Here is a 24,833-nt window from a genome sequence, read left to right on the forward strand (position 1 = left end):
CATTGAGAGAGATAGAGGGGCAAGGGGGGACCTCGAAACCCATAGAGATAGAGAGACAAGGGGGGACCTCAAAACCCAGAGATTGAGAAAGAGGGGCAAGGGGGGACCTTGAAACCCAGAGATTGAGATAGAGGGGCAATAGGGGACCTCAAAACCATGAGATTGAGATAGAGGGGCAATGGGGGACCTCGAAACCCAGAGATTAAGATAGAAGGGCAATGGGGTACCTCAAAACCAAGAGAGAGAGATAGAGGGGCAGTAAAGTACCTCGAAACCCAGAGATTGAGATAGAGGGGCAATAGGGGACCTCAAAACCATGAGATTGAGATAGAGGGGCAGTAAAGTACCTCGAAACCCAGAGTTTGAGATAGAAGGGCAATGGGGTACCTCAAAACCAAGAGAGAGAGATAGAGGGGCAGAAAAGTACCTCGAAACCCAGAGATTGAGATAGAGGGGCAATGGGGGACCTTGAAACCCAGAGAGAGAGATAGAGGGGCAAGGAGGGACCCTGAAACCCAGAGATTGAAATAGAAGGGCAAGGGGGGACCTCGACACCCAGAGAGAGAGATAGAGGGGCAAGGAGGTACCTCAAAACAGAGAGAGAGAGATAGAGGGGCAAGGAGGGACCTTGAAACCCAGAGAGAGAGATAGAGGAGCAAGGGGGGACACTCGAAACCCAGAGATTGAGATAGAGGGGCAAGGAGGGACCACAAAACCCAGAGAGAGAGATAGAGGGGCAAGGAGGGACCTCAAAACCCAGAGAGATAGAGGGGCAAGGAGGGACCTCAAAACCCAGAGAGAGAGAGATAGCGGGGCAATGGGGGACCTCGAAACCCAGAGAGAGAGATAGAGGGGCAAGGGGTCCTCGAAACCCAGAGATCACAGTCCCAATAAGGATCACGATCCCGATAAGGATCACGATCTTGATAAAGACCACGATCCCGATAAGGACCACGATCCCGAAATAGATCCCGATCCCAATAAAGATCACAATCCCGATAAGGACCATGATCCCGATAAAGACCACGATCCCAATAAAGATCCCAATCCCGATAAAGATCACAATCCCGATAAAGGTCCCGATCCCGATAAAGATCACAATCCCGATAAAGATCACGATCCCGATAAAGATCACAATCGCGATAAAGACCACGATCCCGATAAAGATCCCAATCCCGATAAAGATCACGATCCCGATAAAGATCACGATCCCGATAAGGACCACGATCCCGATAAGGATCACGATCCCGATAAGGACCACGATCCCGATGTCTTTCAGTTGGTTTCAGATTCACTCACGGGATGTGGGTGTCGCTGGCTGGGCCCAGTGTTTATTGCCCGTCCCTAATTGCCCCTGAGAAGGTGGTGGTGAGCTGTGGTCCATGGGCGGTTGTGGTATTGTCACTGGACAAGTGAAGCAGAGACCCAGGGTAATGGTCTGGGGACCAGGGTTCAACTCCCACTACAGCACACGGTGAAATTTGAATTCAATAATAGCCTGGCATTAAAAGTCCAATGATGACCACCATGGAACCCATCTGGATCACTAATGCCCCTTTAGGGAGGGAAATCTACCGTCCTTACCCGGTCTGGCCTACATGTGACACCAGACCCACAGCCACATGTGGTTGACTCTTAACGCCCTCTGAAATGGCCGAGCGAGACATTCGGTTTTATCAAACCTCTACAGCCAAGTCAATAAGGAAAGAAACCAGATGGACCACCCAGCATCGACCCAGGCACCAGAAACGACAACGGCAAACCCAGCCCTGCAAAGTCCTCCTTACTAACATCTGGGGGCTAGTGCCAGAATTGGGAGAGCTGTCTCACAAAGTAGTCAAGCAACAGCCTGACATAGTCATCCTCACGGAATCATACCTTACAGATAATGTCCCTGACACCACCATCACCATCCCTGGGTATGTCCTGTCCCACCAGCAGAGGTGGGGGCACAGTGATATGCATTCAGGAGGGAGTTGCCCTGGGAGTCCTCAACATTGACTCCGGACCCCATGAAGTCTCATGGCATCAGGTTGAACATGGGCAAGGAAACCTCCTGCTGATTACCACATACCGCCCTCCCTCAGCTGATGAACCGATGCTCATCCATGTTGAACATCACTTGGGTGGCAAGGGTGCTGAGTGGATAATCCATCTTGGCCTCCTCTGAAGGTCCCCAGCACCACAAATGCTAGTCTTCAGCCAATTCGATTCACTCCACGTGATATCAAGAAACGGCTGAAGGCACTGGATACTGCAAAGGCTCTGGGCCCTGACAATATTCTGGCAATAGTACTGAAGACTTGTGCTCCAGAACTTGCCGCACTCCTAGCCAAGCTGTTCCAGTACAGCTACAACACTGGTTTGGGTTCCGCCAGGGCCACTCAGCTCCTGACCACATTCCAGCCTTGGTTCAAACATGGACCAAAGAGCTGAATTCCTGCAGTGAGGTGAGAGTGACTGCCCTTGACATCAAGGCAGCATTTGACCGAGTGTGGTATCAAGGAGCCCCAGCAAAACTGGAGTCAATGGGAATCAGGGGGAAAACTCTCCGCTGGTTGGAGTCACACCCAGCACAAAGGAAGATGGTTGTGGTTGTTGGAGGTCAGTCATCTCAGCTCCAGGACATCACTGCAGGAGTTCCTCAGGTTAGTGTCCTCGGCCCAACCATCTTCAGCTGCTTCATCAATGACCTTCCTTCCATGATAAGGTCAGAAGTGGGGATGTTCGCTGATGATTGCACAATGTTCAGCACCATTCACGACTCCTCAGATACTGAAGCAGTCCATGTCCAAATGCAGCAAGACCTGGAGTGGGGGTGGGGGGGTTACTGCTGGGCTCAGAGTGGGGGTGGGGTCCCTGGGTGCTCGGAGTGGGGGTGGGGGGGTTACTGCTGGGCTCAGAGTGGGGGTGGGGTCCCTGGGTGCTCGGAGCGGGGGTGGGGGGGGTTACTGCTGGGCTGACAAGTGGCAAGTAACATTCACACCACACAAGTGCCAGGCAATGACCATCTCCAACAATGAGAATCTAACCATCGCCCCTTGACATTCAATGGTATTACCATCACTGAATCCCCACTATCAACATCCTGGGGGTTACCATTGGCCAGAAACTAAACTGGACTAAATACTGTGGCTACAAGAGCAGGTCAGAGGCTGGGAATCCTGTGATGAGTAACTCACCTCCTGACTCCCCAAAGTCTGTCCACCATCTACAAGGCACAAGTCAGGAGCGTGATGGAATACTCCCCACTTGCCTGGATGAGTGCAGCTCCCACAACACTCAAGAAGCTCGACACCATCCAGGACAAAGCAGCCCCGCTTGATTGTCACCCCATCCACAAACATTCACTCCCTCCACCACCGACGCACAGTAGCAGCAGCGTGTGTACCATCTACAAGATGCACTGCAGCAACTCACCAACGCTCCTTAGACAGCACCTTCCAAACCCACGACCTCTACCATCTAGAAGGACAAGGGCAGCAGATACATGGGGAACACCACCACCTGGAAGTTCCCCTCCAAGTCACTCACCATCCTGACTTGGAAATATATCGGCCGTTCCTTCACTGTCGCTGGGTCAAAATCCTGGAACTCCCTCCCTAACAGCACAGTGGGTGTACCTACACCACATGGACTGCAGCGGCTCAGGAAGGCAGCTCACCACCACCTTCTCAAGGGGCAACTAGGGATGGGCAATAAATGCTGGGCCCAGCCAGCGACGCCCGCTTCCCATGAAAGAATTTTTAAGAAGTGTATCCACAAACTCACACCCCCTGCCTACCACACCCCACTTCGACCAGCTACAGGGCTTCCTATCCCAAACCCCTCCCCACTTCAACTGGTCAAACAGAGTGGACCCTTTCCTGAACATAGAGGACTGAATGGAGGTGGGGTGGGGGGTGGGGGGGTTACTGCTGGGCTCGGAGTGGAGGTGGGGATCCCTGGGTGCTCGGAGTGGGGGTGGGGGGGTTACTGCTGGGCTCGGAGTGGGGGTGGGGTCCCTGCTGAATTGAAAGCACTGAGCTGCAAACAGTGGGATCTTTCTCTGCAGTGTTTGAAAGGTACAGTTTGATATTTCTGGTTAATTGAATTGTGGAAGGATCTGGTGGAATTTTTACCCCACACAATCTGTTTTTCCCTCTAAACAGGGTTAAATTACCAGGGCAGCTCCCACAGGCTGGGCTTGTATTCCCTCGAGTGTAGAAGATTAAGGAGGGGTGGGGGATCTAATCAAGGAGTTTAAGATGAGTAAACGATTCAATAGAGAGAAACTATTTCCTCTGGTGGGACAGGGTGTCCAGAACAAGGGTCAGAACATTAAAACTCAAGCCAGGCCACTCACTTTTGTACAGGGACAGATCTGTACCAACCAGCACTGACCCTCCGACAGTGCGGTGCTCCCTCAGCACTGACCCTCCGACAGTGCGGCGCTCCCTCAGCACTGACCCTCCGACAGTGCGGCGCTCCCTCAGTACTGACCCTCCGACAGTGCGGCTCTCCCTCAGCACTGACCCTCCGACAGTGCGGCCCTCCCTCAGCACTGACCCTCCGACAGTGCGGCACTCCCTCAGCACTGACCCTCCGACAGTGCGGCACTCCCTCAGTACTGACCCTCCGACAGTGTGGCACTCCCTCACCACTGACCCTCTGACAGTGCGGCGCTCCCTCAGTACTGACCCTCCGACAGTGCGGTGCTCCCTCAGCACTGACCCTCCGACAGTGCGGCTCTCCCTCAGCACTGACCCTCCGACAGTGCGGCACTCCCTCAGCACTGACCCTCTGACAGTGCGGCACTCCCTCAGCACTGACCCTCCGACAGTGTAGCACACCCTCAGCACTGACCCTCTGACAGTGCGGCTCTCCCTCAATACTGACCCTCTGACAGTGTAGCACACCCTCAGTGCTGATATGGTGAGTGCTGTCTGGAATGGAGGGGGGTGGTTAATATTCAGGGGTGGTACTCGAAACTACACACTCCCTAGCCCTAGGCTGGCTCTGGGCCATGGTGTGGCCAGCAATCTCTCACTGGTGCTTTAATTTCCCGCCTTATTTCTGCAGCGACCCATCAGCTCCAGCACATGCTCAGCTCCATCTTTGATGTCCTAGTCCACAGTAAAACCATTTCTGCGCTGGCCCTTCCCCCGGCTCGCTCCTTATCTCTGCTCACTGAACTCCAAGGGACGGAGACTTGTGATTATCTGGACAACTGGTGCAGCTATTCTCTGCCAAGCCTGAGTGGACCACTTCAAACCCTCCTGGCTTCTGGTCCAGTCCACTGAAACCCTTCCTAATTCTAGCTTCATCCTCTGGGTCTTTCCCCTCCTTCAAACCATCAGTTTAAAAATTAATTCACGGGATGTGGGCTTCACTGGCTGGGCCCAGCATTTATTGCCCATCCCTAGTTGCCCCTTGAGAAGGTGGGGGTGAGCTGCCTTCTTGAGCCGCTGCAGTCCCTGTGGTGTAGGTACACCCACCGTGCTGTTAGGGAGGGAGTTCCAGGATTTTGACCCAGCGACAGTGAAGGAACGGCCGATATATTTCCAAGTCAGGATTGTGAGTGACTTGGAGGGGAACTTCCAGGTGGTGGTGTTCCCATCTTCCTGCTGCCCTTGTCCTTCTAGATGGTAGAGATCGTGGGTTTGGAAGGTGCTGTCGAAGGAGTCTTGGTGAGTTCCTGCAGTGCATCTTGTAGATTTTTTTTAGTTCATATAATTTATTATGAAGTAATTTACAATGAGAAAGACCTTGAGCACATTGTCGAATATTTTATACATCGGCTGATAAAACAGTCCATGTGAGTTTAAAAACTGCCCAACACGGTAAACCAAGAGTTACAGTCGAGTGGTTTAGTGAATTGGGTGCAAACACACTGCTGCTGCTGTGCGTCGGTGGTGCACGGAGTGAATGTTTGTGGATGGGGTACCAAGCCAGTGGTGTCGAGCTTCTTCCTCTAAAACCCTCCCTCCTCTTCCCTCACCTCCAGCAACAAATGCCAGGAGCCTACGCCTCTTTTGTAACAATGCTGATGAGCTGCCTGTGCTGTGTCCCACCCGGGGGGAGGGGGGGGTGTTGTCTGCTAGCTTTCCTTGCCAACCTCCTCAGACACTGACACACCGCCTCCACCCTCACCCCGAGCCCTGAACTCGCCTCGTTCTTGAGATTCTCTCAAGAGATTCTCTCCTCTCCCCCCGCCTCACTCTCCTCTCTGAATGTATCTCATCCAGGTGAACCAGCTGCTGACCCTGCTCCCCCTGAACTGCCGACCTCCCCAACTGAGCCCCATCTTAACCCAAATTGTTCACCGTTCTCTCTCTTCAGGTATTGTCCATCTCTCCTTTAACTCTGCTCACCCCATCCCTCAGAACACAACAGCCTGTAACTTCCCCGGCCCCTGCGAACGACTGTCCCACCTCCAGCCTGCCTTTCCTCGCACAAGCCCTTTAATGTGTTGTCACCTCCCAAGTCTGTTCCCGCCTTTTCCAAGGTCCCGTGTTTGAATCCCTCCAATCCGGCTTCCGTCCCAGCCTCAGTACTGATCCCGCTCTTATCAAAGTCACAAAGTGCGGCTGTGAGGAAGGTAAACATTCCCCCCTCGTCCTCCTCGGACTGTCCGCAGCCTCTGACCCGCTCGACCACACCATCCTCCTCCAACTCCCCTCCTCTGTCGTCCAGCTGGGTGGGACTGCTCTCTCCGCCATCCATTCTCATCGATCGAACCCTGGTCGGAGAGTCACCAGCCTCTTGCTCCCACACCGTTGCCTCTGCTCTTCCCCCAAGGGTAGATCCCTGGTCCCCGCCCCATCTCTCATCTCCACACTGCCCCTCGGCAACACCCTCCGGAGGCACAGAGTCAGTTACTGCGTGTACACTGCCCTCGCCCAGGGGTCCCTCACCACCACCTCCCTCACCCAGCTGTCCCTCATCACCAGCTCCCTCGCCCAGCGGTCCCTCACCACCAGCTCCCTCCACTCCTCCGCTCTCTCTGAATTGTCCGGCTACTTATCCAACATCCAGTCCTGGATGGGCAGAAATTTCCTCCGATTCAATATGGGGAAGACCGAAGCCATTGTTTTCAGTCCCTGCTCCAGTCTCCATTCCCTAGGGACCAGCTCCATCCCTCCCTCCCCCCCGGGAACAGTCTGAGATTAAACCAGTCTGTTCACAGCCTCAGTGTCACATTCGAACCCGGGGCTGAGATTCCGACCTCCTATTCGCCCATTTCCACCCCCGTAACATCGCCCGGATTCACCCCCGTCTCAGCTCATCAGCTGCTGAAGCCCTCACCCACGTCTCCGCTACCTCCACACTCGACTATCCCAATTCTTTCCTGTGGGGTGTCTCGGGGGGTTGGGGGGGTGGTGTTAACTCGCTTGCAGATGCTTTCGAAATAAATGCAAGTCATAGTTATCAAAACAAAACCAGCCTCATTTTCTACCCTCATCTCCCTGAAATGGTTAACTCTCAGACGAGATTTGGTGAACCAAAGCAAGGGTGGGATGGCCAGAGTTTGGAAGTTAAAGCCTCCAAAACGTTAAGAGCCCTAATAGCCCCCATTCGAGCGTTGTAGCTCCCAGCTATTGTGGGAGTTCAGTCCCACCGAGCTGGCCTCTGGGACGGTATCACACTCCGTTAAAGGATATTTGGGAAAGTATAACCTGCCCCTGTTGGTCAGTCATTCCCTAAGATAGCGCTAAATTTAACCCAGTGACAGCTCCGCTTGCTGCCCTGTCTGAGCCAGCAACTACTGGAGAAATTCAGCAAGAGCAGGTCCCGTCCAAAGACCCCTGTTACCCCCGGGGGGTATTTTAATCTCCCGGCCATGTGTGGGAGGACCGCAGTGCTGGGCGTTGCTGACAAAACCTGCGGCAGGTTGGCCACTGCACTCGCGGTGCCTTGGGGAGGGCCCTTTAAGTTCGGAGCGTGCATCTGCCCCTTTAAGAGGCGGGGGCTGCCCTCCTGGACCCCCGGGAAGGCACATGTGAGCGTAGCCAGCACGCAAAGTGCCTCTACCAGTGGGACACGGGCTGATCACACCACGTCCGCGTTCCGGTTTCCCTATCAAGCTGCCCCTCGGGTTGGGTTGGGGGGGTGGGGGAGCAGGGAGAGGCAGCCCCTCCTGCTCTTGGTAGCCCCACCAGTTAAAGGCAACTCCGACTAGAGAGAGATTCCCAGCGACAGTTCAGTCCCAGGGTTACCAGCCGAAGGCATCGCCAATTTGCAAAAATAGAACTTTTTAAGCCGGGTTTAAATGGATTTGCTCCGGATCAGTTAGTTCTCGATAGACTGGGTCGAGGTCTCCTCTCTATGCTGCACCCCTGGGAGGTTATAATTAGTTCCAGTGCAGTGGTTATTCTGGTCTCCAAACATCATCCACTCTCCGTTTACACACCATTCCTGACATTCCTTAGTAAGCAGCCAACGTCCCAGCTCCTTCCCCAGCCTAATGCACTAGTGAACCAGTCTAGACTGGCACAGGGACAGGGTGCTAGTCTAGACTGGCATGGGGACAGGGCGCTAGTCTAGACTGGCACAGGGACAGGGCACTAGTCTAGACTGGCACAGGGACAGGGTTCTAGTCTAGACTGGCACAGGGACAGGGCACCAGTCTAGGCTGGCATGGGGACAGGGCACTAGTCTAGACTGCCACAGGTACAGGGTTCTAGTCTAGACTGGCACAGAAGCAGGGCACCAGTCTACTCTGGCACAGGGACAGGGCACTAGTCTAGACTGGCACAGGTACAGGACGCTAGTCTAGACTGACACAGGTACAGAATGCTAGTCTAGACTGACACAGGGACAGGGCGCTAGTCTAGACTGGCACAGGGACAGGGCTCCAGTCTAGACTGGCACGGGGACAGGGTGCTAGTCTAGACTGGCACAGGGACAGGGCACCAGTCTAGACTGGAACAGGGACAGGGCACCAGTCTAGACTGGCACAGGGACAGGGCGCTTGTCCAGACTGGCAAAGGGACAGGGCACCAGTCTAGACTGGCATGGGGACAGGGCACCAGTCCACACTAGCACAGGGACAGGGCACCAGTCTAGATTGGCACAGGGACAGGGCACAAGTCTAGACTGGCATAGGGACAGGGCACAAGTCTAGACTGCACAGGGACAGGGCACAAGTATAGACTGGCACAGGGACAGGGTTCTAGTCTAGACTGGCACAGGGACAGGGCACCAATCTACACAGGCACAGGGACAGGGTGCTAGTCTAGACTGGCACAGGGACAGGGCATCAGTCTAGACTGGCACAGGGACAGAGTGCTAGTCTAGACTGGCACTAGGACAGGGTGCTAGTCTAGACTGGCACAGGGACAGGACACCAGTCTAGACTGGCACAGGGACAGGGCACCAGTCTAGACTGGCATGGGGAAAGGGCACTAGTCTAGACTGGAACAGGGACAGTTCCCTAGCCTAGACTGGAACAGGGACAGAGTGCTAGTCTAGACTGGAACAGGGACAGGGCAATAGTCTAGACTGGAACAGGGACAGGGCACTAGCCTAGACTGGAACAGGGACAGAGTGCTAGTCTAGACTGGAACAGGGACAGGGCACTAGCCTAGACTGGAACAGGGACAGGGCACTAGCCTAGACTGGAACAGGGGCAGAGTGCTAGTCTAGATTGGCACAGGGACACAGCGATAGTCGAGACTGGAACAGGGACAGGGCACTAGCCTAGACTGGAACAGGGACAGAGCACTAGTCTAGACTGGCACTGGGACAGGGCACTAGTCTAGACTGGCACAGGGACAGGGTTCTAGTCTAGACTGGCACAGGGACAGGGCACTAGTCTAGACTGGCACAGGGACAGGGTTCTAGTCTAGACTGTCACAGGGACAGGGCACCAGTCTAGACTGGCACAGGGACAGGGCGCTAGTCTAGACTGGCACAGGTACGGGGTTCTAGTTTAGACTGGCACAGGGACAGGGCACTAGTCTAGACTGGCATGGGGACAGGGCGCTAGTCTAGACTGGCACAGTTACAGGACGTTAGTCTAGACTGGCACAGGGACAGGGCACCAGTCTAGACTGGCACAGGGACAGGGCACTAGTCTAGACTGGCACAGGGACAGGGCATCAGACTAGACTGGCATGGGGACAGGGCGCTAGTCTAGACTGGCACAGGACAGGGCAACAGTCTAGACTGGCACAGGGACAGGGCAACAGTCTAGACTGGCACAGGGACAGGGTTCTAGTCTAGACTGGCACAGGGACAGGGCACCAGTCTAGACTGGCACAGGGACAGGGCACCAGTCTAGACTGGAACAGGGACAGGGCACAAGTCTAGACTGGCACAGGGACAGGGCGCTTGTCCAGACTAGCACAGGGACAGGGCACTAGTCTAGACTGGCCCAGGGACAGGATGCTAGTCTAGACTGGCAAAGGGACAGGGCACCAGTCTAGACTGGCATGGGGACAGGGCACCAGTCCACACTGGCACAGGGACAGGGCACCAGTCTAGATTGGCACAGGGACAGGGCACAAGTCTAGACTGGCATAGGGACAGGGCACAAGTCTAGACTGCACAGGGACAGGGCATAAGTATAGACTGGCACAGGGACAGGGCACCAATCTACACAGGCACAGGGACAGGGTGCTAGTCTAGACTGGCACAGGGACAGGGCATCAGTCTAGACTGGCACAGGGACAGAGTGCTAGTCTAGACTGGCACTAGGACAGGGTGCTAGTCTAGACTGGCACAGGGATAGGACACCAGTCTAGACTGGCACAGTGACAGGGCACCAGTCTAGACTGGCACAGTGACAGGGTGCAAGTCTAGACTGGCACAAGCACAGGGTGCTAGTCTAGACTGGCACAGGGACAGGGTGCAAGTCTAGACTGGCACAAGGACAGGGTGCAAGCCTAGACTGGCACAGGGACAGGGCGCTAGTCTAGATTGGCACAGGGACAGGATGATAGTCTAGACTAGCACAGGCACTGGGCACTAGTCTAGACTGGAACAGGGACAGTTCCCTAGCCTAGACTGGAACAGGGACAGAGTGCTAGTCTAGACTGGAACAGGGACAGGGCACTAGTCTAGACTGGAACAGGGACAGGGCACTAGCCTAGACTGGAACAGGGACAGAGTGCTAGTCTAGACTGGAACAGGGACACAGGGCACTAGTCTAGACTGGAACAGGGACAGGGTACTAGTCTAGACTGGAACAGGGACAGGGCACTAGCCTAGACTGGAACAGGCACAGAGTGCTAGTCTAGACTGGAACAAGGACACAGGGCACTAGTCTAGACTGGAACAGGGACAGGGCACTAGCCTAGACTGGAACAGGGACAGAGTGCTAGTCTAGATTGGCACAGGGACACAGTGCTAGTCTAGACTGGAACAGGGACAGGGCACTAGTCTAGACTGGAACAAGGACAGAGCACTAGTCTAGATTGGCACAGGGACACAGTGCTAGTCTAGACTGGAACAGGGACAGGGCACTAGCCTAGACTGGAACAAGGACAGAGCACTAGTCTAGATTGGCACAGGGACACAGTGCTAGTCTAGACTGGAACAAGAACAGAGCACTAGCCTAGATTGGAACAGGGACAGGGCGCTAGTCTAGACTGGAACAGGGACAGGGCACTAGTCTAGACTGGAACAGGGACAGGGCACTAGCCTAGACTGGAACAGGGACAGAGCACTAGTCTAGACTGGCACAGGGACAGGGTGCTAGTCCAGACTGGCACAGGGACAGGATGATAGTCTAGACTGGCACAGGGACAGGATGATAGTCTAGACTAGCACAGGCACTGGGCACTAGTCTAGACTGGAACATGGACAGGATGATAGTCTAGACTGGCACAGGGACAAGGCACTAATCTAGACTGGAACAGGTACAGTTCGCTAGCCTAGACTGGAACAGCGACAGGTTGCTAGTCTAGACTCAAACAGGGTCAGGGCACTAGTCTAGACTGGCACAGGGACAAGGCACTAATCTAGACTGGAACAGGGTCAGGGCACTAGTCTAGACTCAAACAGGGACAGGGCACTAGCCTAGACTGGAACTGGGACAGGGCACTAGCCTAGACTGGAACAGGGACAGGATGATTGTCTAGACTGGCACAGGGACAAGGAACTAATCTAGACTGGAACAGGGACAGGGCACTAGCCTAGACTCGAACAGGGACAGGGCACTAGTCTAGACTGGAACAGGGTCAGGGCACTAGTCTAGACTGGAACAGGGACAGGGCACTAGTCTAGACAGTAACAGGGACAGGGCACTAGTCTAGACTGGAACAGGGACAGAGTGCTGGTCTAGACTGGCACAGGGACAGGGCACTAGTCTAGACTGGAACAGGGACAAGATGCTAGTCTAGATTAGCACAGGCACAGGGAGCTAGTCTAGACTGACACAGGTACAGGGCGCTAGTCTAGACTGGAACAGGGACAGGATGCTAGTCTAGACAGAGCACTAGGCTAGACTGGCACAGGGACAGGGCACTAGTCTAGGCTGGCACAGGGACAGGGCACTAGTCTAGACTGGCACAGGGACACAGCGCTAGTCTAGACTGGAACAAGGACAGGGCACTAGCCTAGACTGGAACAGGGACAGGGTGCTAGTCTAGACTGGAACAGGGACAGGGCGCTAGCCTGGACTGGAACAGGGACAGGGTGCTAGTCTAGACTGGAACAGGGACAGGGTGCTAGCCTGGACTGGAACAGGGACAGGGTGCTAGTCTAGACTGGCACAGGGACAGGGCACTAGTCTAGACTGGAACAGGGACAAAGTGCCAGTCTAGATTGGAACAGGGACAGGGCGCTAGTCTAGACTGGCATAGGGACAAAGTGCCAGTCTAGATTGGAACAGGGACAGGGCGCTAGTCCAGACTGGCATAGGGACAAGGTGCCAGTCTAGAATGGCACAGGGACAGGGCAATTGTCTAGGTTGACAGAGGGATGCAACACTCTCTCCCCGCTCTCTTCTTGCAGGAAAGCTCTGCACATCTTGAAAAAACTTGGACGAGTCCTGAAGGATTCTTACTTTAAAGATAGCCCATGATATTTAAGGTGATGAATTATTAGCACCGAGAAACCCAATACCCGACCTCCCCGCACAGTCCAGATAGAAGACGTCAGCCTTCCACTTTTGGGCACCTCGTAAAACTGAGATGTGTCTCTCCTCAACAAGATCACCTTGAAAAATCCCGAAACTCCAACCAGCTAGGAATGAATCATCCGTGATAATGTCTCTCTCTGCTTCCTTCGCTCAAGAACAGAAAAGGTTTGACAGTTAAAACCATGATTTTAGACACCAAACAAAGATTGGGGAAACAGCCCTATGGAGAGAGAGAAAAAAAAACAACTTTAAACGCTTCCAGAACTCCTGTGAAACTTTAAAAAAAAAACTTTCCCAAAACTTCTGCGAAACTTTTAGAAACTTTTCCAGGACTTCTGTGAAACTTTAAAAAAAAAACTTTGTTAAAAGCTTAAAAGGAACTTTGGCAGAATTCTTGGAAAAATGGTAACCTTTGGGGAGAACTTTGGACTAATCCCCTCGTCCAAAAATAATAGTGTAAAAATATATTTTTAAAGAAATTCTTGCCCACTTACTTTCCTCTGCTGCTTCTCCCAGGCGGGGTCCAGTAGTAAGTCTCTATCCCAATCTTCCTCCTGTTCCATGTAATGGTCGGTCACATACGTGGTGTGGTTGTATGTGATGTGAGTTTCAACTTGGGTCATTTTTACCCTGTTTGCTGATTCCTTCTCGAGTGCAATTAAATTTTTTTCTCTCTCAAATACAAAAGATTCTATTCTCTCTCTCTCTCTCTCCTGATCCCCCCCCAGGCACCAGGAACTGAGTGTGAGGCTTCTGGTTAAACTGCAGACCTTAGCTCCTCAGTAACTGCTGTGTCAAACCAGCCCCTGCTCCAAACCCCACAAGCAACCGGGACCCCCAAATAAATATCGAACGGCCCAGGGGGGCGGACCCGCCTCCAATTGGACAGGAGGGCGTTCCTGCAACACACGGTCCACCAATCAGGGAGGGCGAAGGGCTTGACTGACGCTCAGCCTTTCAGGCTGGAAGACGGAGTTGGGCTTGATGGTGTGGGTGGTCTCCGGGGATAGCCCTGAGGGACCTGATAGCCCCCTGCTCGCCCATTATAGAAAGCCCAGAGAATTAATGCAGCGCCCTGCGTGTCCGAGCGCACCCACTCCCCTTCACCCATCATCCCCTGGGAAATCTCTGAGCTGCACTAGCGCCTGGTACACATCAAATTTAAACTTTCCATCCTTGTTAAAAGTCCTCTGCGCCCTAACCCTATCTCTGTAACCTCCTCCAGCCCCTACACCCCTCCCTATCTCTGTAACCTCCTCCAGCCCCTACACCACTCCCTATCTCTGTAACCTCCTCCAGCCCCTACACCCCTCCCTATCTCTGTAACCTCCTCCAGCCCCTACACCCCTCCCTATCTCTGTAACCTCCTCCAGCCCCTACACCCCTCCCTATCTCTGTAACCTCCTCCAGTCCCTACACCCCTCCCTATCTCTGTAACCTCCTCCAGCCCCCACAACCCTCCCTATCTCTGTAACCTCCTCCAGCCCCCACAACCCTCCCTATCTCTGTAACCTCCTCCAGCCCCTACAACCCTCCCTATCTCTGTAACCTACTCCAGGCCCTACAACCCTCCCTATGTCTGTAACCTCCTCCAGGCCCTACAACCCTCCCTATGTCTGTAACCTACTACAGCCCCTACACCCCTCCCTATCTCTGTAACCTCCTCCAGCCCCTACAACCCTCCCTATCTCTGTAACATCCTCCAGCCCCTACAACCTTCCCTATCTCTGTAACCTCCTCCAGCCCCTACACCCCTCCCTATCTCTGTAACCTCCTCCAGCCCCTACACCCCTCCCTATCTCTGTAACCTCCTCCAGCCCCTACACCCCTCCCTATCTCTGTAACCTCCTCCAGCCCCTACAACCCTCCCTATCTCTGCAACCTACCCCAGCCCCTACAACCCTCCCTATCTCTGGAACTTCCTCCAGCTCCTACACCCCTCCCTATCTCTGTAACCTCCTCCAGCACTTACACCCCTCCCTATCTCTGTAACCTCCTCCAGCTCCTACACCCCTCCCTATCTCTGTAACCTCCTCCAGCTCCTACAACCCTCCCTATCTCTGTAACCTCCTCCAGCCCCTACAACCCTCCCTAACTCTGTAACCTCCTCCAGCCCTTACAACACTCCCTATCTCTGTAACCTCCTCCAGCAACTACAACCCTCCCTATCTCTGTAACATCCTCCAGCCCCTACAACCCTCCCTATCTCTGTAACCTCCTCCAGCCCTACAACCCTCCCTATCTCTGTCACCTCCTCCAGCCCCTACAACCTTCCCTATCTCTGTAACCTCCTCCAGTCCCTACACACCCCCCTATCACTGTAACCTCCTCCAGCCCCTACAACCCTCCCTATCTCTGTAACCTCCTCCAGCCCCTACAACCATCCCTATCTCTGTAACCTCCTCCAGCCACTACAACCCTCCCTATCTCTGTAACCTCTTCCAACAACTACACCCCTACCTATCACTGTAACCTCCCCCAGCCCCGACAACAATCCCTACCTCTGTAACATACTCCAGCCCCTACAACCCTCCCTATCTCTGTAACCTCCTCCAGGCCCTACAACCCTCCCTATGTCTGTAACCTACTACAGCCCCTACACCCCTCCCTATCTCTGTAACCTCCTCCAGCCCCTACAACCCTCTCTATCTCTGTAAGCTCCTCCAGCCCCTACAAACCTCCCTATATTTGTAACCTCCTCCAGCCCCTACACCCCTCCCTATCTCTGTTATCTCCTCCAGCCCCTGCAACCCTTCCTATCTCTGTAACCTCCTCCAGCCCCTACACCCTTCCCTATCTCTGTAACCTCCTCCAGCCCCTACACCCCTCCCTATCTCTGTAACCTCCTCCAGCCTCTACAACCCTGCCTATCTCTGGAACCTCCTCCAGCCCCTACACCCCTCCCTATCTCTGTAACCTCCTCCAGCCCCTACAACCCTCACTACCACTGTAACCTCCTCCAGCCCCTACAACCCTCCCTATCTCTGTAACCTCCTCCAGCCCCTACAACCCTCCCTATCTCTGTAACCTCCTCCAGCCCCTACAACCCTCCCTATATCTGTAACCTCTTCCAGCCCTACACCCCTCCCTATCTCTGTAACCTCCTCCTCCCCTACAACCCTCCATGTCTCTGTAAACCTCTCCAGCACCTACACCCCTCCCTATCTCTGTAACCTCTTCCAACCCCTACACCCCTCCCTATCTCTGTAACCTCCTCCTCCCCTACAAACCTCCATGTCTCTGTAAACCTCTCCAGCACCTACACCCCTCCCTATCTCTGTAACCTCCTCCAGCCCCTACACCCCTCCCTAACTCTGTAACATCCTCCAGCCCCTACAACTCTCTCTATCTCTGTAACCTCCTCCAGTCCCTACACCCCTCCCTATCTCTGTGACCTCCTCCAGTCCCTACAACCCTCCCTATCTCTGTGACCTCCTCCAGTCCCTACAACCCTCCCTATCTCTGTAACCTCCTCCAGCCGCTACAACCCTCCATATCTCTGTAACCTCCTCCAGCCCCTACAACCCTCCCTATCTCTGTAACCTCCTCCTGCCCCTACAAAACTCCCTATCTCTGTAACCTCCTCCAGCCCCTACAACCCTCCCTATCTCTGTAACCTCATCCAGCCCGTACAACCCTCCCTATCTCTGTAAACTCCTCCAGCACCTAAAACCCTCCCTATCTCTGGAACCTCCCCTAGCCTCTACAGCCCTTCCTATCTCTGTAAACTCCTCCAGCCACCACGACCCTCTGTTTCCCCGTAACCGACTTCAGCCCCTACAACCTTCCCTATCTCTGTAACCTCCTATAGCCCCTTCACCCCCTCACTATCCCTGTAACCTCCTCCAGCCCCTACAACCTTCCCTATCTCTGTAGCCTCCTACAGCACCTATAGCCCCTCCCTATCTCTGTAACCTCCTCCAGCCCCTACAACCCTCCCTATATCTGTAACCTCTTCCAACCCCTACACCCCTCCCTATCTCTGTAACCTCCTCCTCCCCTACAACCCTCCAAGTCTCTGTAAACCTCTCCAGCACCTACACCCCTCCCTATCTCTGTAACCTCTTCCAACACCTACACCCCTCCCTATCTCTGTAACCTCCTCCTCCCCTACAACCCTCCATGTCTCTGTAAACCTCTCCAGCACCTACACCCCTCCCTATCTCTGTAACCTCCTCCAGCCACTACACCCCTCCCTAACTCTGTAACATCCTCCAGCCCCTACAACTCTCTCTATCTCTGTAACCTCCTCCAGTCCCTACACCCCTCCCTATCTCTGTGACCTCCTCCACCCCGACAACACTCCCTATCTCTGTAAACTCCTCCAGACCCTCAGGACCTCCCTATCACTGTTACCTCCTCCAACCCCTACAAACCTCAGTGCATATGTAATCCCCTCCAGCCCTTACAACCATCCCTATCTCGGTAAACACCTCCAGCCCCTACAACCCTCCCTAACTCTGTAACCTCCTCCAGTCCCTACAACCCTCCCTATCTCTGTGACATCCTCCAGTCCCTACAACCCTCCCTATCTATCTAACCTCCTCCAGCCCCTACAACCCTCCCTATCTCTGTAACCTCCTGCAGCCCCTACACCCTTCCCCATCTCTGTAACCTCGTGCAGCCCCTTCACCCCTCCCTATCTCTGTAACCTCCCCCAGCCCCTTCAACCATCCCTACCACTGTAACCTCCTCCAGCCCCTACACCCCTCCCTATCGCTGTAACCTCCTCCACCCTGACAACAATCCCTATCTCTGTAAACTCCTCCAGACCCTCAAGACCTCCCTATCACTGTTACCTCCTCCAACCCCTACAAACCACAGTGCATACGTAATCCCCTCCAGCCCCTACAACCATCCCTATCTCGGTAAACACCTCCAGCTCCTACAACCCTCCCTAACTCTGTAACCTCCTCCAGCCACTTTTCCCTCCCTATCACGGTAAACTTCTCGAGCGCCTACAAACCTCCCTATCTCTGTAACCTCCTCCAGCTCCTGCAAACCGCCCTATCTCTGTGGCCTACTCCAGTCCCTACAACCCTGCCTATCTCTGTAACCTCCTCCAGCCCCTACACCCCTCTCTTTCTCTGTAACCTCTTCCAGCCCCTACACCCCTCCCTATCTCTGTAACCTCTTCCAACCCCTACACCCCTCTCTTTCTCTGTAACCTCTTCCAACACCTCACCCCCTCCCTATCTCTGTAAGCATCTCCAGCACCTACACCCCTCCCTCTCTCTGTAAGCTGCTCCAGCCCCTACAACCCTCCCTATCTCTGTAACCTCCTCCAGCCCCTACACCCCTCCCTATCTCTATCTCCTCCAGCCCCTGCAACCCTTCCTATCTCTGTAACCTCCTCCAGCCCCTACACCCTCCGTCTCTGTAACCTCCTCCACCCCGTACAACCCTCCCTGTCTCTGTAAACTTCTCCTGTCCCTACACCCATCCCTATCTCTGTAACCTCCTCCAGCCCCTACAACCCTCCCTATCTCTGTAACCTCCTCCAGCCACTACACCCCTCCCTATCTCTGTAACCTCCTCCACCCCGTACAACCCTCCCTGTCTCTGTAAACTTCTCCTGTCCCTACACCCATCCCTATCTCTGTAACGTCTTCCAGCCCCTACAACCCTCCCCATCTCTGTAACCTCCTCCAGCCCCTGCGATACTCCCCATCCCTGTAACCTCCTCCAGCCCCTACTACCGTCCCTATCTCTGTAACGTCCTCCAGCCCCTACAACCCTCCCTATCTCTGTAACCTCCTCCAGCCCCTACAACCCTCCCTATCTCTGTAACCTCCTCCAGCCACTACACCCCTCCCTATCTCTGTAACCTCCTCCACCCCGTACAACCCTCCCTGTCTCTGTAAACTTCTCCTGTCCCTACACCCATCCCTATCTCTGTAACGTCTTCCAGCCCCTACAACCCTCCCCATCTCTGTAACCTCCTCCAGCCCCTGCGATACTCCCCATCCCTGTAACCTCCTCCAGCCCCTACTACCGTCCCTATCTCTGTAACGTCCTCCAGCCCCTACAACCCTCCCTATCTCTGTAAACTCCTCCAGCCCCTACAACCCTCCCTATCTCTGTAACCTCCTCCAGCACCTACAACCCTCCCTATCTCTGTAACCTCCTCCAGCCCTACAACCCTCCCTATCTCTGTAACCTCCTCCAGCCCCTACAACCCTCCCTATCTCTGTAACCTCCTCCAGCCCCTACAACCCTCCCTATCTCTGTAACCTCCTCCAGCCCTACAACCCTCCCTATCTCTGTAACCTCCTCCAGCCCCTTCAACCCTCCCTATCTCTGTAACATCCTCCAGCCCCTACAACCCTCCCTATCTCTGTAACCTCCTCTAGCCCCTACAACCCTCCCTATCTCTGTAACCTCCTCCAGCCCTACAACCCTCCCTATCTCTGTAACCTCCTCCAGCCCCTTCAACCCTCCCTATCACTGTAACCTCCTTCAGTCCCTACAACCCTCTCTCTCTCTGTAGTCTCCTCTAGCCCCTACAACCCTCCCTATCTCTGTAACCTCCTTCTGTCCCTACAACCCTCCCTATCACTGTAACCTCCTCCTCCCCTACAACCCTCCATGTCTCTGTAAACCTCTCCAGCATCTACACCCCTCCCTATATCTGTAAACTCCTCCAGCCCCTACACCCCTCCCTAACTCTGTAACATCCTCCAGCCCCTACAACCTTCCCTATCACTGTAACCTCCTCCAGCCCCTACACCCCTCCCTATCTCTGTAACCTCCTCGAGTCCCTACAACCCTCTCTTTCTCTGTAACTTCTTCCAAACCCTCACCCCTCCCTATCTCTGTAACCTCCTCCAGCCCCTACAACCCTCTCTCTTTCTGTGAGCTGCTCCAGCCCCTACTACCCTCCCTATCACTGTAACCTCCTCCAGCCCCTACACCCCTCCCTCTCTCATTTAACCTCATCCAGCCCCTTCACCCCTCCCAATCTCTGTAACCTCTTCCAGCCCCTACAACCCTCCCTATCTCTGTACCTTCGCCCAGCCCCTTCATCCCTCCCTATCTATCTAACCTCCTCCAGCCCCTACAACCCTCCCGAACTCTGTAAACTCCTCCAGCGCCTACAACCCTCCCTATCTCTGTAACCTCCTCCAGCTCCTACAACCCTCCCTATCTCTGCAAACCTCCTCCAGCCCCTACAACCCTCCCTATCTCTGTAACCTCCTCCAGCACCTACACCCCTCGCTATCTCTGTAACCTCCTCCAGCTCCTACACCCCTCCGTTTCTCTGTAATCTCCGCCAGCCCCTACACCCTTCCCTATCTCTGTAACCTCCTCCAGCCCCTACACCCCTCCCTATCACTGTAAACTCCCCCAGCGCCTACAACAATCCCTATCGCTGTAACCTCCTCCAGCAGCTACAACCCTCCCTGTCTCTGTTACCTCCCCCAGCCCCTACAACCCACCCTATCTCGGTAAACTCCTCCAGAACCTACAGACCTCCCTATCTCTGTAACCTCCTCCAGCCCCTACCACTCTACCTATTCCTGTAAACTCCTCCAGCCCCTACAACACTCCCTATCTCTGTAACCTCCTCCAGCCCCTACAACCCTCCCTATCTCTGTAACCTCCTCCAGCCCCTACAACCCTCCCTATCTCTGTAAACTCCTCCAGCCCCTACACCCCTCCCAATCTCTGTAACCTCCTCCAGCCCCTACAACCCTCCCTATCTCTGTAACCTCCTCCAGCACCTACAACGCTCCCTATCTCTGTAACCTCCTCCAGCCCCTACAACCCTCCCTATCTCTGTAACCTCCTCCAGCACCTACAGCCCTCCCTATCTCTGTAACCTCCTCCAGCACCTACAGCCCTCCCTATCTCTGTAACCTCCTCCAGCCCATACACCCCTCCCTATCTCTGTAACCTCCTCCAGCCCCTACACCCCTCCCTATCTCTGTAACCTCCTCCAGCCCTACAACCCTCCCTATCTCTGTAACCTCCTCCAGCCCCTTCAACCCTCCCTATCTCTGTAACATCCTCCAGCCCCTACAACCCTCCCTATCTCTGTAACCTCCTCTAGCCCCTACAACCCTCCCTATCTCTGTAACCTCCTCCAGCCCTACAACCCTCCCTATCTCTGTAACCTCCTCCAGCCCCTTCAACCCTCCCTATCACTGTAACCTCCTTCAGTCCCTACAACCCTCTCTCTCTCTGTAGTCTCCTCTAGCCCCTACAACCCTCCCTATCTCTGTAACCTCCTTCAGTCCCTACAACCCTCCCTATCACTGTAACCTCCTCCTCCCCTACAACCCTCCATGTCTCTGTAAACCTCTCCAGCATCTACACCCCTCCCTATATCTGTAAACTCCTCCAGCCCCTACACCCCTCCCTAACTCTGTAACATCCTCCAGCCCCTACAACCTTCCCTATCACTGTAACCTCCTCCAGCCCCTACACCCCTCCCTATCTCTGTAACCTCCTCGAGTCCCTACAACCCTCTCTTTCTCTGTAACTTCTTCCAAACCCTCACCCCTCCCTATCTCTGTAACCTCCTCCAGCCCCTACAACCCTCTCTCTTTCTGTGAGCTGCTCCAGCCCCTACTACCCTCCCTATCTCTGTAACCTCCTCCAGCCCCTACACCCCTCCCTATCTCATTTAACCTCATCCAGCCCCTTCACCCCTCCCAATCTCTGTAACCTCTTCCAGCCCCTACAACCCTCCCTATCTCTGTACCTTCGCCCAGCCCCTTCATCCCTCCCTATCTATCTAACCTCCTCCAGCCCCTACAACCCTCCCGAACTCTGTAAACTCATCCAGCGCCTACACCGCTCCCTATCTCTGTAACCTCCTCCAGCTCCTACAACCCTCCCTATCTCTGCAAACCTCCTCCAGCCCCTACAACCCTCCCTATCTCTGTAACCTCCTCCAGCACCTACACCCCTCGCTATCTCTGTAACCTCCTCCAGCTCCTACACCCCTCCGTTTCTCTGTAATCTCCGCCAGCCCCTACACCCTTCCCTATCACTGTAAACTCCCCCAGTGCCTACAACCCTCCCTATCGCTGTAACCTCCTCCAGCAGCTACAACCCTCCCTCTCTCTGTTACCTCCCCCAGCCCCTACAACCCTCCCTATCTCTGTAACCTCCTCCAGCCCCTACAACCCTCCCTATCTCTGTAAACTCCTCCAGCCCCTACACCCCTCCCAATCTCTGTAACCTCCTCCAGCCCCTACAACCCTCCCTATCTCTGTAACCTCCTCCAGCACCTACAACGCTCCCTATCTCTGTAACCTCCTCCAGCCCCTACAACCCTCCCTATCTCTGTAACCTCCTCCAGCACCTACAGCCCTCCCTATCTCTGTAACCTCCTCCAGCACCTATACCCCCTCCCTATCACTATAACCTCCTTCAGACCCTACAACACTCCCTATCTCTGTAACCTCCTCCAGCCCCTATACCCCCTCCCTATCACTATAACCTCCTTCAGACCCTACAACACTCCCTATCTCTGTAAGCTCCTCCAGCCCCTAAAGTCCTCCCTATCACTGTTACCTACTCCAGTCCCTACAAACCTCCCTACATATGTAACCCCCTCCAGCCCCTACAACCATCCCTATCTCGGTAACCACCTCCAGCCCCTACAACACTTCCTATCTCTGTAACCTCCTCCAGCCACCACAACCCTCCCTATCATGGTAAACTTCTCCAGCACCTACAACAGTTCCTATCTCTGTAACCTCCTCCAGAGCATACAAACCTCCCTATCTCTGTAACCTCCTCCAGCCCCGACAACCCTCCCTATCTCTGTAACCTCCTCCAGAGCATACAAACCTCCCTATCTCTGTAACCTCCTCCACCACCTATAACCCTCCCTATCTCTGTAACCTCCTCCAGCATCTACACCCCTGCCTATCTCTGTAACCTCCTCCAGCCTCTACAACCCTCCCCATCTCTGTAACCTCCTCCAGCATCTACAACCCTGCCTATCTCTGTAACCTCCTCCAGCCTCTACAACCCTCCCTATCTCTGTAACCTCCTCCAGCCTCTACAACCTTCCCTATCACTGTAACCTCCTCCAGCCCATACAGCCATCCCTATCTCTGTAACCTCCTCCAGCATCTACAATCCTGCCTATCTCTGTAAACTCCTCCAGCCTCTACAACCTTCCCTATCTCTGTAACCTCCTCCAGCCTCTACAACACTCCCTATCTCTGTTCCCTCCTCCAGCTCCTACGAACCTCCATTTCTCTGTAACCGACACCAGCCCCTAAACCCCCTCCCAATCTCTGTAACCTCCTCCAGCCCCTATACCCCCTCCCTATCTCTATAACCTACTCCAGCACCTACACCCCTCCATATCTCTGTAACCTCCTCCAGGCCCTACACCCCTCACTATCTCTGTAACTTCCTCCAGCCCCTACAACCCACCCTATCTCTGTAACCTCCTCCAGCCCATACAACCCTCCCTTTCCCTGTAACCTCCTTCAGCCCCTACAACACTCCTTAACTCTGTAACCTCCTCCAGCCCCTACAACTAACCCTATCCCAGTAAACTCCTCTAGCAGCGAAAACCCCCCCTATCTCTGAAACCTCCTCCAGTCCCTACAACGCTCCCTATCTCTGTAACCTCCTCCAACGTCTACATCACTCCCTATCTCTATAAGCTCCTCCAGCCCCTACACTCCTCCCTATCTCTGTGACCTCCTCCACTCCTACAACCTGCGCTATCACTGTAACCTCCGCCAGCCCCTACAATCCTCCCTAACTATTTAACCTTCTGTATCCCATACACCCCTCCCTATCCCTGTGATCTCCTCCAGCCGCTACAATCCTCCATATCTCTGTACACTCCCCTCCAGACCCTAAAACCCTCCCTATCACTGTAACCTCCCCCAGCCCCTAAAAACAACCCTATCTCTTAACCTCCTCCAGCCCCTACAACCCACCCTATCTCTGTAACCTCCTCCAGCCCCTACAACCCTCCATATCTCTGTAACCTCCTCCAGCCCCTACAACCCACCCTATCTCTGTAACCTCCTCCAGCCCCTACAAACCTCCATATCTCTGTAACCTCTTCCAGTCCCTACAACCCTCCATATCTCTGTAACCTCCTCCAGCCCCTACAACCCTCCCTATCTCTGTAACCTCCTCCTGCCCCTACAAAACTCCCTATCTCTGTAACCTCCTCCAGCCCCTACAACCCTCCCTATCTCTGTAACCTCATCCAGCCCATACAACCCTCCCTATCTCTGTAAACTCCTCCAGCACCTAAAACCCTCCCTATCTCTGGAACCTCCCCTAGCCTCTACAGCCCTTCCTATCTCTGTAACCTCCTCCAGCCACCACGACCCTCTGTTTCCCCGTAATCGACTTCAGCCCCTACAACCTTCCCTATCTCTGTAACCTCCTATAGCCCCTTCACCCCCTCACTATCCCTGTAACCTCCTCCAGCCCCTAAAACCTTCCCTATCTCTGTAGCCTCCTACAGCACCTATACCCCCTCCCTATCTCTGTAACCTACTCCAGCCCCTACACCCCTCCCTATCTCTGAAACCCCCTACAGCGCCTACAACCCTCCCTATCTCTGTAACCTCCTCCAGCCCCTACAACCCTCCCTATCTCTGTAACCTCCTCCAGCCCTACAACCCTCCCTATCTCTGTAACCTCCTCCAGCCCCTACAACCCTCCCTATCTCTGTAACCTCCTCCAGCCCCCACAACCCTCCCTAACTCTGTAACCTCCTCCAATTCCAGCCTCTTGACCATCCCCCAATTCCCATCGCTCCACCATTGGC

The 24,833-nt window shown here is 54.4% G+C and overlaps 1 protein-coding gene across 1 annotated transcript in view; it reads right to left on the reverse strand.

Annotated features, from left to right (window-relative positions):
- Positions 1-13,890, reverse strand: part of LOC121274666 (alpha-actinin-2) — a 179,480-nt gene extending 165,590 nt beyond the window's left edge. Inside the window, exon 1 of the mRNA XM_041181958.1 lies at positions 13,561-13,890. Within this exon, the coding sequence (XP_041037892.1) occupies positions 13,561-13,689 (129 nt within the window). The 5' untranslated portion in view covers positions 13,690-13,890. The remainder of the gene's footprint in view (positions 1-13,560) is intronic.
- Positions 13,891-24,833: the final 10,943 nt, after the last annotated feature.

This window comes from Carcharodon carcharias (assembly GCF_017639515.1).
Source record: "Carcharodon carcharias isolate sCarCar2 chromosome 37 unlocalized genomic scaffold, sCarCar2.pri SUPER_37_unloc_10, whole genome shotgun sequence".
NCBI classification, from domain to species: Eukaryota; Metazoa; Chordata; class Chondrichthyes; order Lamniformes; family Lamnidae; genus Carcharodon; species Carcharodon carcharias.